Source organism: Lepus europaeus, chromosome 17, assembly GCF_033115175.1.
Source record: "Lepus europaeus isolate LE1 chromosome 17, mLepTim1.pri, whole genome shotgun sequence".
Classification (NCBI taxonomy): Eukaryota; Metazoa; Chordata; class Mammalia; order Lagomorpha; family Leporidae; genus Lepus; species Lepus europaeus.
Window position 1 is genome coordinate 60,673,223 of NC_084843.1, and position 12,351 is coordinate 60,685,573.

General features: G+C 61.4%; 2 protein-coding genes across 6 annotated transcripts in view; one reads left to right on the plus strand and one right to left on the minus strand.

Annotated features, from left to right (window-relative positions):
- The window catches only part of CDH23 (cadherin related 23), a 322,391-nt gene that overhangs the window by 224,434 nt on the left and 85,606 nt on the right, over positions 1–12,351 (plus strand). For all 5 annotated transcript variants that reach the window (XM_062214575.1, XM_062214574.1, XM_062214573.1 and 2 more), the window contains 4 exons: positions 1,946–2,165; positions 3,452–3,604; positions 5,403–5,516; positions 8,828–8,976. In XM_062214575.1, coding sequence (XP_062070559.1) covers positions 1,946–2,165; positions 3,452–3,604; positions 5,403–5,516; positions 8,828–8,976 — 636 coding nt within the window. The remainder of the gene's footprint in view (positions 1–1,945; positions 2,166–3,451; positions 3,605–5,402; positions 5,517–8,827; positions 8,977–12,351) is intronic.
- C17H10orf105 (chromosome 17 C10orf105 homolog) lies at positions 11,807–12,211 on the minus strand. Its single transcript, XM_062213906.1, has one exon. The coding sequence runs from the start codon at positions 12,209–12,211 to the stop codon at positions 11,807–11,809; it is 405 nt and encodes a 134-aa protein (XP_062069890.1).

Sequence of the window (12,351 nt, forward strand, 5' to 3'; positions counted from 1 at the left end):
ATAAACGTTCATTTAAGATTCCTGCTAGAAGAACTTTCTCCAGAGATCAGAGCCGTGTGCAAATACAGCAGGAGTAGTGCATTCCCCATTCCACAGTGCATCCAAGCTGAGTCCGGACTCTCTCCTGTCCAGTTTGTGGAGTGGGAGTTAGACAAGATGACCCTGACATCATTTTCCAATCCCGAGTGTCTTAGCTTACCCCGAAGCTCTTATGTTCACCTCTGTTACACTTGTCTTTTGTTCAGATGCCTGAGCCCACTTCTGTGAAACGCAGCGTGTCAGGGTCTTGAGTCGGGATCATTCCGATGGGGACAGAGGAGCCAGCGGGGCAGAGCAGGGATTCTGAGGAGCCTTGCCCACGTGGACCCAAATGGCTTCTATAAACAACAATGAAATCTCCAAATGACTTGTTAAAAATCATCCTTTTTGGGCCGGCGCCGTGGCTCAACAGGCTAATCCTCCGCCTAGCGGCGCCGGCACACTGGGTTCTAGTCCCGGTCGGGGCACCAGATTCTGTCCGGTTGCCACTCTTCCAGACCAGCTCCCTGCTATGGCCCGGGAGTGCAGTGGAGGATGGCCCAAGTGGTTGGGTCCTGCACCCCATGGGAGACCAGGAGAAGCAACTGGCTCCTGCCTTCGGAACAGCACAGTGCGCCGGCCGCAGCACGCCAGCCGCGGCGGCCCTTGGAGGGTGAACCAATGGCAAAAGGAAGACCTTTCTCTCTGTCTCTCTCTCTCACTGTCCACTCTGCCTGTCAAAAAGTAAAAAAAAAAAAAAAAAAAAAAAAAAAATCATCCTTTTTGGAAAAAATGATTGATTGATTGATTTAAAAGAGTTACAGAGAGAGAGAGGGATCGATCTTCCATCCAGTGGCTCACTCCCCAAGTGGCTGCAAGGGCCAGGGCCAGTCCAAGCTGGGGTACAGACCCAGGAACTCCATCCAGGTCTCCTGTGTGGGTGACAGGAGCCCAAACACTTGGGCCATCTTCCTCTGCTTTCCCAGGCACATTAGCAGGGAGCAGGATCAGAAGCAGAGCAGCCAGAACTGGAACTGGCACCCTAACATGGGATGGCAGTATCACATGCAGTGGCTTTTTAAAAATATATATTTATTTATTTATTTGAACAGCAGAGTTACAGAGAGGCAGAGAGAGAGGCAGACAGACAGACAGGTCTTCCACCCACTGGTTCACTCCTCAGTTGGCTGCAATGGCCAGAGCTGGGCAGATCGAAAGCCAGGAGCTTCCTCCAGATCTCCCACGTGGATGCAGAGGCCCAGGGACTTGGGCCATCCTCTGCTGCTTTCCCAGGCACATGAGCAGGGAGCTGGATCGGAAGTGGAACAGCCAGGACTCAAACTGGTGTCCATATGGGATGCCGGCACTGCAGGTAGTGGCTTTACCTGCTACACCACAGTGCCGGCCCCAAAAACCTCTTTGATACTCTTCTGTTTTTGCTGTCTTACAAATCAGAACAAAGGAGAGGAAGCCTATTGACTGCACAGTCATGTAGTTGAGCTCCAGGTAATGGAAGAATCTGGAAGCTGTGAGAGCTGCTCCATACACCTGTACAAGGGCTGGAGGATCAGGGCAGCTGGACAGCATGGAGGCCCCGAGCTTGCGGGAATAAATCCTGGAGGGCCCCCTGAGAGAAAGCACAGTGTTAAAGGCAGAAGACCATGGGGGCCTGGGCTCTGTCCCAGAAAGGTCCTTTCCCACGCCAACCCCAGCCTCGCTCAGTGCATCTGAACCAGAGGGCGTGTCTGGACGCTGACACGCTGCCCCTAGGGGGCATCTGGGAGGGTACACGGTGGGGGGGCAGTGGCCAGCCGGGGCCAGCAGGGGTAGGTGTGTGGGCTGCAGCCAAGCCTGGGTCAGCAGGGAGGAGGGGCACTTCTGGCGGTCCTGGTGTGGTCACCCCTCACGCAGCTCTCCTGCCCCTCAGGTGGTGGCCATCGACCTGGACGAGGGCCTGAACGGGCTGGTGTCCTACCGCATGCAGGTGGGCATGCCCCGCCTGGACTTCCTCCTCAACAGCAGCAGCGGCGTGGTGGTGACCACGGCCGAGCTGGACCGCGAGCGCGTCGCCGAGTACCAGCTGCGGGTGGTGGCCAGCGACGCGGGCACGCCCACCAAGAGCTCCACCAGCACGCTCACCATCCGAGGTGAGACGGCAGGGCTGCCCAGGGGCGGCACCAGGCCGAGTGGGGAGCCCACAGTCATGTGGGCACAGACGCATGCACTAACGGGACCCCCACCTCCACTGGTCCCCTCCCCACAGCAGAGCCTGGTCCTGACCCGGCCTCCAGAACCCGAGGGCAGTGACTGGGACCACTGCCAGGCTCCCCGGCCCCTGACCCCAGCAACAGCAGAGCGGGTGGCAGAGCAGCCAGGGGAGACGGTGGTGCCCTTTGCCCTCTCCAGACGGCAGGGATTTTCCAGGGAGGCCCCACCTCCTGTGGGGGTGAAGGGCGGGGCTCACTGCAAGCCCCGCCCAGCGGGAGGGCAGCTGCAATCCCCAGAGTCCTCTTGGCCCTGGGTCTCATCCACTCCGGATGTGTCTTTAATGAGGACGCTGACGTGAGCTATTGCCCAACGGCCAGGAGTAACCACGGAGGAAATTAGAGCGAGTTTAGCAGGCAAGACACGGCCTGTGCTCTAGGCGTGCAGGCAGGGCCCGGGAGTGTCCTCAGCTCTCACGGGCACCAGCACCTGCCCTGCTCAGTGGAGAGCCGAGACCCCGAGGAGCAGAGAGGGCCGGCTGGACGTTCCCTCTCCTGCTCTCCAAGGCTGCCACGGGTCCCTGGGGGCAGTGTGAGGACCCAGGTTTTCACCAGTGATTGGCAGGGAGTGTGCCCAGCCTGGCAGAGAGGACCCTCGTCGCAGGGCGTTGTCCGAGGCTCAGCAGCAGCCGTGCCGTGGAAACCACATCTCTAAGAGACATTAGCCTTGTGGGGAGACAGACCCCCATAGTCAATCCCCTTCTGTGTGACCCCAACATGCACCTGGGCGTGACCCCCCCCACGACCCCAGCCACTCCACTGTCTGGCCGTGTGACCCAGGACAAGTCACTCAGCGGCCCTGAGCGTTCGCCCCTCCCCCCCCCCCCCCCCCCCCGTCTGCACAGTGCACCCAGTGGTGCCTGTCCTGTGAGGGCCCCAGGAAGGGTACTGCGGCCCCGTATGGGAAGCACTTGGCGTGGGATTGGCAAGTGGGAAGAGTGGGAAGAGCCGCTGTCACCGTTGTCATCACCAGGCCCTTACATTCTCACCTCCCGATGACCACGGGAGGCCGTGTCCCTCTGGTCAGCTTGGTCCTGGGGCCCCAGGCTCAGGACCAGGTGTTGACACGGATGCCGCCTGGAGCCTGTGACTCCCCTCCAAGTCCTTTCCTGCTCGTCCGTCCGGAGCAGAAGCTGGGCTCAACTCCCCACACCTGCTTCCACCCGCAGTGCTGGACGTAAACGACGAGACGCCCACCTTCTTCCCGGCCGTGTACAACGTGTCGGTGTCGGAGGACGTGCCGCGCGAGTTCCGGGTGGTCTGGCTGAACTGCACGGACAACGACATTGGCCTCAACGCTGAGCTCAGCTACTTCATCACGGGTACAGCCCCGCCCCTCCCACGGCCCCGCCCCCGCTCCCGCTCATCCCAGCGAGCCTCTCCCGAGGCCCCATCCCCGCTCACCCTGGCCTGCCCCTCCCCGATGTGAGGGTGGCAGGGAGGCTGCAGCCCCCACCACGTGCTCCAGCCCCTGCGTGTGGCACCCTGAGGATTTGCGCTCTCAGCTTCCGCCATGTTTGCAGCTAGGTCTCTCTGGCCTGGCCCCCTAGGGACCTCCTGAAGCTGTTGCAGGCGGGCGGAGAGGCTGATGAGGTTTCCAGCCCACCTGCAGTGAGGGTGGCGAAGCAGTGACTGCAGGAATGTGGCCTTGGCCTTCCCTGGGAGACCCTTTGCTCATAAAGAGATTCCCCACCGGTTTAGAGGCCGATGGTTTAGCTCTCCCTAAATGAATTGGTTTAGCTCCAAATGTCAAGTAGCTTCCACCTGTAGAGCCATGGAGGAAGGTTATGGGGCAGTGGCCTGGCCCAATGGGGGAAAGTGAGCATAATCGATTGGTGATGTCTGCCGCAGTGGTAGGATTGGTAGGTGGTGGTGTGCATGCCGTGTGTCTGGCATTCCTGGACGAGAACCAGTGCTCAGTATTCAGGACCTGACACAACAGACAGGCACCAGGACACAGGGGAGGCGGGAAAGGTTCTTCCACATTCTCGGCCATTTGCCCAGTTCAGTCTTCTCTCTGTCCATGATCTACCTGCAGCCACCTTGCTCACATGTTGTATGAGGATGTGTGCACCTGTCCATACCTGTTTCTGTTCGCTGCAACCAAGTGTCTCCCCAGCACTCGGCCTCTCCTTCTCAGATTCCTTCCCCACCTCTCTCCTGGTCTGGTCTCCGAGACCACCCCAGGAAAGGCAGCATGGAGACCCCTCGCACACCGCGTGGTTCAGCTGCCACACTCAAGGCATCGCAGTTCCTCCCATGGCCGCTGCAGTGGGGACTTCAGAACTAGGGAGCTCTGGAGTTCAGGAGCCAAGGGGTCTCCCCAGGGGCAAAGCAGTAAGGACAAGGGAGGCCTTCCCAGCACGCAGGGGGGTGGGTCCCTGAGACCTGCTGAGAGCCCCTCCCCGATTTTCCGTTCTTGTGCATTGTGCTGGGAGCAGAGCAGAATCCTGAGCCGGGTTCGCTCCAAACCTAGCGCAGAGGCGCCCTCTGCTGTGGGCACCTCCGCACTACCCGCCAGCTGGCAGGGGCGGGGTCTCCTACGCTGTTCTGTCCACGCAGGACAGGAGGCTCTCGTGTTCCCCAAGGAGCCCAGAAGTCAGGGGACTCAGGGGCACCTGGCTCTGGGCAGCTGCCTCTACTCTTCACTCTGTGTGTGGCTGCCATAAGTGCCCCACCGGGGGAGTCCCAGAGCTGTGCTCCAGCCCATCCCTGCCACACCGCTGACAAGATGCTCGGCCACCCGAGGTCCTCAGCCACCCGTGCAGGTTAACTGCTCGGACGCCGCTGCGGGGCAGGCAGGTGCAGAGGGGTGGAGGGCACGGGGCCGGAACCAGCACAGAGACCATAGCCCAAGCCAGCACACACCCTCACTCAAGGACTTCTTGTCCCTCGGAGGTTAAATGAAGTGCTGCAGGTGAAGTGCCAGGTACACAGCAAGTGCTCAGTAGGTACTGGGTACACAGTACCTACTACAGTCCACACAGGCTCCTCAGAGCCCTGGGGCAAGGCTGAGCCACAGCGCAGCCTCCCACTTCTGAGAGCAGAGTTGGGTGCCACCCCTTCCCTCCCTGGGGGCTCTGCTCTGTAACCCCAGGCCTCGGTCCTTTTCGCCCACAGGTGGAAACGTGGATGGGAAGTTCAGCGTGGGCTACCGCGATGCTGTGGTGAGGACGGTGGTGGGCCTGGACCGTGAGACCACAGCCGCGTACACACTCGTCCTGGAGGCCATTGGTGAGCCCCGCTCCGCCCTGCACCTCCCAACAGTCCCTGCTGGCAGAGCTCACACAGGGAACCCCCCGAGGGGCCAGGCCTGGAGCCGCAGGATGACCTCTGCCCACCACAGCGGGGAAGCAGCCACAGCCACTCAGCAGATCCCTGGAGCACTGCCGGGCGTGGGGCTCCCTGCCAGGAGAGAGGGGCAACAGCTCCGTGGAGGCCAGCTCCAATCACTGCATGGCGACAGATAACAAGCAGGCAGGGAAAAGAGGGGTGCTGGGAGTGTGGGGCAGGCCAGGTTCAGGAAGGCTTCCTGGAGGAAGCAGCATCTGGGACCACCTTTGAGGCAGGATTCTTTTGGTTGTAAATTTACCAATGAAAATGAACTGACTTCAGCAGTGTGGGCTGACGGAACCAGTCCACCGGGAGGTCTGGCTTTAGGTCTGACTGGTTCTGGGCTCAGGGGATGCCAGCAGGCTCAGCACCTGGGTGCTGAGGTGGGAACCCTTGCAGCAGCCCCCCTTCACATCCTCCAAGATCAGGGGCAGGAGCAGGGAGGCCAGCACTTGCCTCTTTCCCAGCCTCCTGAGCAGCAGCGCTCAGATTGGGCCTGATTAGCTCCATTCTGCCCCAGTGCCTGCCCTGGACCCCGCGTCACAGCCAAGGGCATGAGACGTGCCCGTCCTGGGAGCTGGGGCCAGTCTCCTGAGCCCGGAATTCCAGGCCTGAGAGTGGGAAAGTGGGGAGGGGTCCTCAGAGAGACACTCGGGGTGAGGCCTCCCTGGGAAGGAGCAGGATGGTGCTGCTAGGCCGAAGTGAGGGGCGCCCACTGCCGCCCCGAAGGCCGGGAGAGGAGACGTTGCCGCAGCTGAAGAAGCAGGAGGGTGCTTCAGGCAGGGGAGCTGCAGGGAGCCAGCCAGTGCAAGGGCCCGGTTCGGGGAAAGAGCTGCTGAGTGTGAGTGAGTGAGGAGTGGCTGAGTGTGTGTGTGTGTGTGTGTGAGAGAGAGAGGGAGGGGGTATGAGTGTGAGCGTATGTACATGTGTGTGTGAATGTTGTGTGTGAGTTTGTGTGTGAGTGTGTGTGCATGTGTATGAGTTGGGGGGTTTGTGTGTGGGTGTGAGTACCTGTGTGTGAGAGAGTATGAGTGTATGTACATGTGTATGTGAATGTTGTGTGAGTGTATGTGTGTGTGTGTGTGTGAGAGAGAGAGGGAGGGGGTATGAGTGTGAGCGTATGTACATGTGTGTGTGAATGTTGTGTGTGAGTTTGTGTGTGTGAGTGTGTGTGCATGTGTATGAGTTGGGGGGTTTGTGTGGGTGTGAGTACCTGTGTGTGAGAGAGTATGAGTGTATGTACATGTGTATGTGAATGTTGTGTGAGTGTATGTGTGTGTGTGTGTGTAAGAGAGAGAGGGAGGGGGTATGAGTGTGAGCGTATGTACATGTGTGTATGAATGTTGTGTGTGAGTTTGTGTGTGTGAGTGTGTGTGCATGTGTTTCAGTTGGGGGGGTATTGTGTGGGTGTGAGTACCTGTGTGTGAGAGAGTATGAGTGTATGTACATGTGTATGTGAATGTTGTGTGAGTGTGTGTGTGTGTGTGTAAGAGAGAGAGGGAGGGGGTATGAGTGTGAGCGTATGTACTTGTGTGTGTGAATGTTGTGTGTGAGTTTGTGTGAGTATGTGTGCGTGTGCATGAGTTGGGAGTATGTGTGTGGGTGTGAGTACCTGTGTGTATATGTGTGTGTGAGTGTGAGTATATATACATGTGTATGTGAATGTTGTATGAGTGTGAGTGCATGTGTGTGTATGTATGAGTGTGTGTGTGTGTGTGAGGTGTGGGTGTGAGTATATGTGTGTGTGCATGTAAGAGAGAAAGGGAGGGAGGGAGTGTGAGTGGTGGCCGCCGGCCCTTGGTGTGGCCTGCACCAGAGAGGAGGTGGCCCAGCCAGGCAGGGCAGGCTGCAGAGGGCAAACGTTGGCTGGAAGTTTGGTCTTCGGTCTACAGGCAGCAGGGAGCCCTTGAGGGCTCTGGGCAGGAGGAGGCCGTGCTGAGGGCTCTGCCCCACTTCCCTGTTGGCAGCACACTCTCAGTGAGAGGGAATGACCTCTCTGCCATGCCTGGATGCCTCTGCCCTCGGCCTTGCTCTCCTCCCAGCTGGGGCGCGCCCCCCGCCACCAGAGCCATGCTGTCCCCCACCCCAGTCCAGCTTGAGCCTCAGGCTTTGGCTAGCAGCAGGTGAGGGCCTGCACTTGGGCCTTCTAGGGGGCCCCTAGCCGGGGCAAGGAAGCAGGACCCTCTGGGTGTGGGAGGGGGTGGGGGGATTTCCCCATTGCGTGTGGCCTGGAGAAGAAGGAGGCAGTGGTCCCAGGCCCCCCGGCGGCTCCCGCTGCCTGCACGCTTCCCTGGTGACCACTCATGCCTGGACACGCAGCACAGCACGCACGTTCCTTCCTCCAGGGATAGCAGCCAGCAGCTGCCCCTGGGGCTGTCCCAGGAGGGCCTGCATTCCCTGGGCTTAGAAAGAAGGGAGCCCTGGGCAGAGTCCGTGGCCGCGTGTGGCCGTCCATCCTATGTTGCGTAAGGAATGAGAAGTAGTTGTGGAACACTTAGAAGCAGGAGATTTTATTCCAAGGTTCAGATGCTCCGTCCTCTTGAGAATCGCGTGTGGGCCCCCAGCTCTCAGCCTTGGCCATGACAGTTCTGTGCGCCGTGATCTTCACGTAGCAAGCACAGTGGCTTCGCACAGCAGAAACGTACTCTTCGTGGTTCTGGAAGCCACAAGTGCACAGTCAAGGCGTGGCAGGGCCCTGGTCCCGCCAAGGGCTCTAGGAGAGGGGCCCCCCGCCCTGTGCAGTCCCTGGTGGTTTCAGGTGTCCCTGGCTCGTGGCTACAAACCCAGTCTCTGCCTCCATCCTCCCGGAACCTGCTCTCTGTCCTGCCTCACCCCATGCCTTCTCTCAGAAGGACGCTGGGCACTGCATCCTGGCCCCCTGGACGATCTAGGGTGGTCTCCTGCTCAGCCCTTCAGTTAGTGACATCTGCAGGGGCCCCTTTTCCCCGCGTGAGTTTACATTCAAGGATTCCCGGGGACTTGACACCGGCGCACGTTTTGGGAGCCGCTGCTCGACCCGCGGCAGCGGCTCTGCTGAGTAGGGTGATAGTAACAGTGCCCATGGCCCAGGGCTGGCCCGGTCAGAGCGAAGCCCGGCCCATGTCATCTGTACCCTGGAAAGGAGAACAATCACGTGCTGCGAAGGCCAGGGCCAGGCACCCGGGAATGGGCACGGGCAGCCGCTGACACCTGTCCTCCTCCACCCCCGACAGACAACGGCCCCGTAGGCAAGCGGCGCACAGGCACGGCCACCGTGTTTGTCACCGTCCTGGACGTGAACGACAACCGGCCCATCTTCCTGCAGAGCAGCTACGAGGCCAGCGTCCCCGAGGACATTCCCGAGGGCCACAGCATCGTGCAGGCAGGTGGCAGCTCTGAGGGCACCTGCTCAGTGGGGTCCTGGAGGGTGGAAGCGGGGGTGCAGGCGGGCCTGCTGCTCTGGGTCTAGGGGGACCCGGCCCTCTCCTCCTTCCCAGGGCAAGCAGCCATGGCCTCCTGCTCCCACAGCCCTCCCAGGGTGGCCTTTCAGAGGTGGGGCCCAGAGAGTGCCAGGACTGCGTGGCTTTGACCAGGCCCTCTCTTGGGCAATAGCAGGCCCAGGAAGAAAGGGCTTCTTTGCCCAGGGAGCGGGCATGACGAGGGAGCCGGGAGAGGACCCGAGGCCCAGTACGGTGCCCGCCCCCGCTCTGCCCGGGAGGCCTGGGTTGCTAGCGGGGCGGGCAAGCGGCCCGAATGAATCCCAGCCTTCATGAATTGCTCTCTTCACAAGCGCTGGCTGGGGCTTTCCAACCCGGAGCCTGAGCCAGACAGCGAATCCAGACCTGCCTCTAGCCCCGGCTGCCAGAGAGCAGAGAGTGGGCGGCTGGGAGTGTGCCCGGGACAGGGGCTGTGGCGCAGAGCATCCGGGAAGCCCTGGGGATTGGCCAGCGTCTGTTAGCTCCGGAAGGAGGAGGAGGAGGTTCTCTTCTCGGGCCTCAGCCCCTGGAGCGCCCCCTGCAGGAAGCTGTGAGCCCCTCCCCCAGTCTTGTACCTGTGCCAGTCAACTGGCCAGAGCCCCAGGGCTGTGACCCCCTGCCTGAAGCTCTCCTCAGGTCTCAGGGCAGCTGCCCCCACCCAGTCCCGTGCACCCTCAGGGAAGAGCAAGCTTGGACGACCACAGACTGCAGTCAGCCTGGGCTGTCTCGTGGAGGCCCTGGGAAAGTGAACCAGGAGAAACTGGGAGGGAAGGAGGAACAGAGGCCTGGGGAGGAAGCCGGCCCCACTTGCTAAAACCCAGAGAATTGGTTTCTATTTGCACAGCGCGGCTCCAACTGAAATCCCGCAGTCTGTGATGCAGGGCAGGCCAGATTCCCCACCCTCCATTCCATTTTATTTTATTTTATTTTGAAAGGCAGATGGACAACTCCATCAGTTGGTTCACTCCCCAAATGCCCGCAAGAGCAGGGGCTGGACCAGGCTGAAGCCAGGATCCCAAAACTCTCTTCTGGTTTCTTATGCGGGGACCAGGGACCCAAGGACTTGGGCCATCACCTGCTGTCTCCAGGAAACTGGATCAGAAGTAGGAGACACAACTCAAACCCAAGCCCTCTGATACAGGTGCAGGTGTCCACCTGCTGTGCCAAACGCGTGCCCACCCCTTCCCCCTTTTCTCCTGCGTGAATTCAGGGTCTTGGGGCAGCTCCTTCAAGGCTGGACGCGTGGAGCTCAGGCTGGCCCAGAAGAAAGGGAGCACAGCCCACCTGGAGAGAGCTCCTTCCTCCGTGCAGCCAAGCAGAGAGCAGGGCTCTGGGTCCTGCAGGCTCTGCGAGCACGCATTCCGCCTGGGGGGTGGACACGGCCTGGCTGTCTTCCCCCCGATAAACAGAAGCCTCACCCCTCTGTGCCCAGTGAGGCACAGTGAGAGGCTGCAGGGTGTCTGGCCCTCCACAGACTCCCAGCCTGATACGAAGGAAAGGACATAGACCAGAGGGCTGCCAACGGAAGTCCTCCTCGTGCACCCCCAGAGCGGTGGGAGGGGAGGCAGCTCAAGGCGGAGCAAAGGGGACTCCACAGAGTGGGCCCCTTTGCCTCGGGCCCAGCTAAGGAGAAAGAGAGACCGGGGCCAGTTCCCGAGGGTGCTGCCCACCAGGCCGGGCAGCATGGGCGTTATCTAGCGGGAAGCAGGGAGCCAGGGGAGGTTTTAGAGCCAGGAGGAGGTGAACCCAGTGCTCAGGCCTCAAGAAGCCTTGGCTAGCTGCACCGTGGGTCACAGCGGGATAGGCAGAGGTGCTGGCTCTGGGACAGGAGTGAAGCAGTTCAGGCCCCCTCTGTCCACTCTCCGAATCTGGAACCAGACCAAAGTGTGTAGTCGTGGCTTGGGGGGGAAGGCCCAGGATTTGGGGTACTGAGAGGCCTCCCTGGGGTGGGATTGCATTCGCAGGTAGCCGGCCAATGAAGCAATCCCCACTAGCACAGCCTCTGTGGCCCCAGCCCGAGGCCCCACAGCTGTCCTGGGGATGTCTGGACCGCCCCACCCAAGGGGAGGCCACTCCTTCCCTGGGCGAGGCACAGAGCCACCGGCTCCCCGCCCCCCCCCCCCCCCCCCCGGCCCTTCCTGGTGGCTCCTGACGCGGGTGCACTGAATCGGGCCTCAACTGCTGCAGCGGTGACTCCATAGGCGGTGCCTCCTCCCAGCCGGCACCCAGGCCGCAGGTCTCCCGGTAGGCTGCCAGCCGCTCGCTCGCGTGGGTGGCAGGGCCCCGGAATTTCCAGGAGGGCAGTCCTGGGTTCTCCCTTGCCTCGGGCCCTGAGCGGGCATCGGTGGCAGGACCGAAGCTTGCCCCAGTGTAGGCTGAGCAGTGTCCGTGCTGGAGAGATGCTCTGTGGCTCAGCAGCTCCTGGAGCTGGCCTTAGCACCCAGAACGCAGCAAGGCTCTGGTGGAGCAGGGGTGCCGCTGCCCGGAGGAGGCCCTGGGCAGCCCCAGGTTGTGCCTGTAGGCTCAGCGGCAGCAGGTGCTCCCCTTGGCCCAGGGGTCCTTTAGCAAGCAGCAGCTGGGGGGTCTGCAGGGTGGAAGGTCCGGAAAGGGCACAGGCCTGGGCACACGGGATGAGTGTGTGGCCCAAGTTGCCCGGGCTGCTGTCTGCCTGCAGCTGCGGGGCCAGGCAGGAAGGCCTGGAGGAGGACGGGGGGAGGGGCGTGCTGTGGCCACCTGTCACATCTTGGTGGATTCCGAGCAGTCCCAATCGCCCTGGCTGTGGTTGCAGGCTGGCAGCGGGCGAGGAGGGGCTGCGGGCCGGCCCCGGCGGAAGCTGCGCAGGGAGTGGCGCAGGGACCCCAGGCGCTCCCAGAGGCGCAGCTGGGGCTCGCTGGGGCTCCCAGGGTGGTGGGGCATGCACTCGCGGGCGCCGCGGCGGCGCGGGTCCAGTGCGGCCGGCTTGCAGAGTGCCATGAACAGCAGGCAGGTGGCCAGCAGGAGGAAAATGCAGGCCAGGGCCACGAGCACCGGGACCGGGCCGGCTGCCTCCACAGGGGTGCCTGCAGCAGCTTCCTGAGCTGTGAGAAAGGCAAGGGGACTGGTAACCCGGGAGCCGGTGAGGCTGGGTGCCTCTGTGCTCATGGTGCCTGCAACAAGAACGGGACAGGAGGTCAGAGGCTGATCAGCGGCTCCCAGGGCCAGGGAGGGAGGCTTACCTGGGAACCCTGATGGGAGCTGAGCCTGATAAACTAGGCAGCAGCCTGGCCACCCCCCAGGTTAGG

Excerpts from the sequence above, each read along its gene's own strand:
- C17H10orf105 (XM_062213906.1), bottom strand. The coding sequence starts at position 12,211 with ATGAGCACAGAGGCACCCAGCCTCACCGGCTCCCGGGTTACCAGTCCC.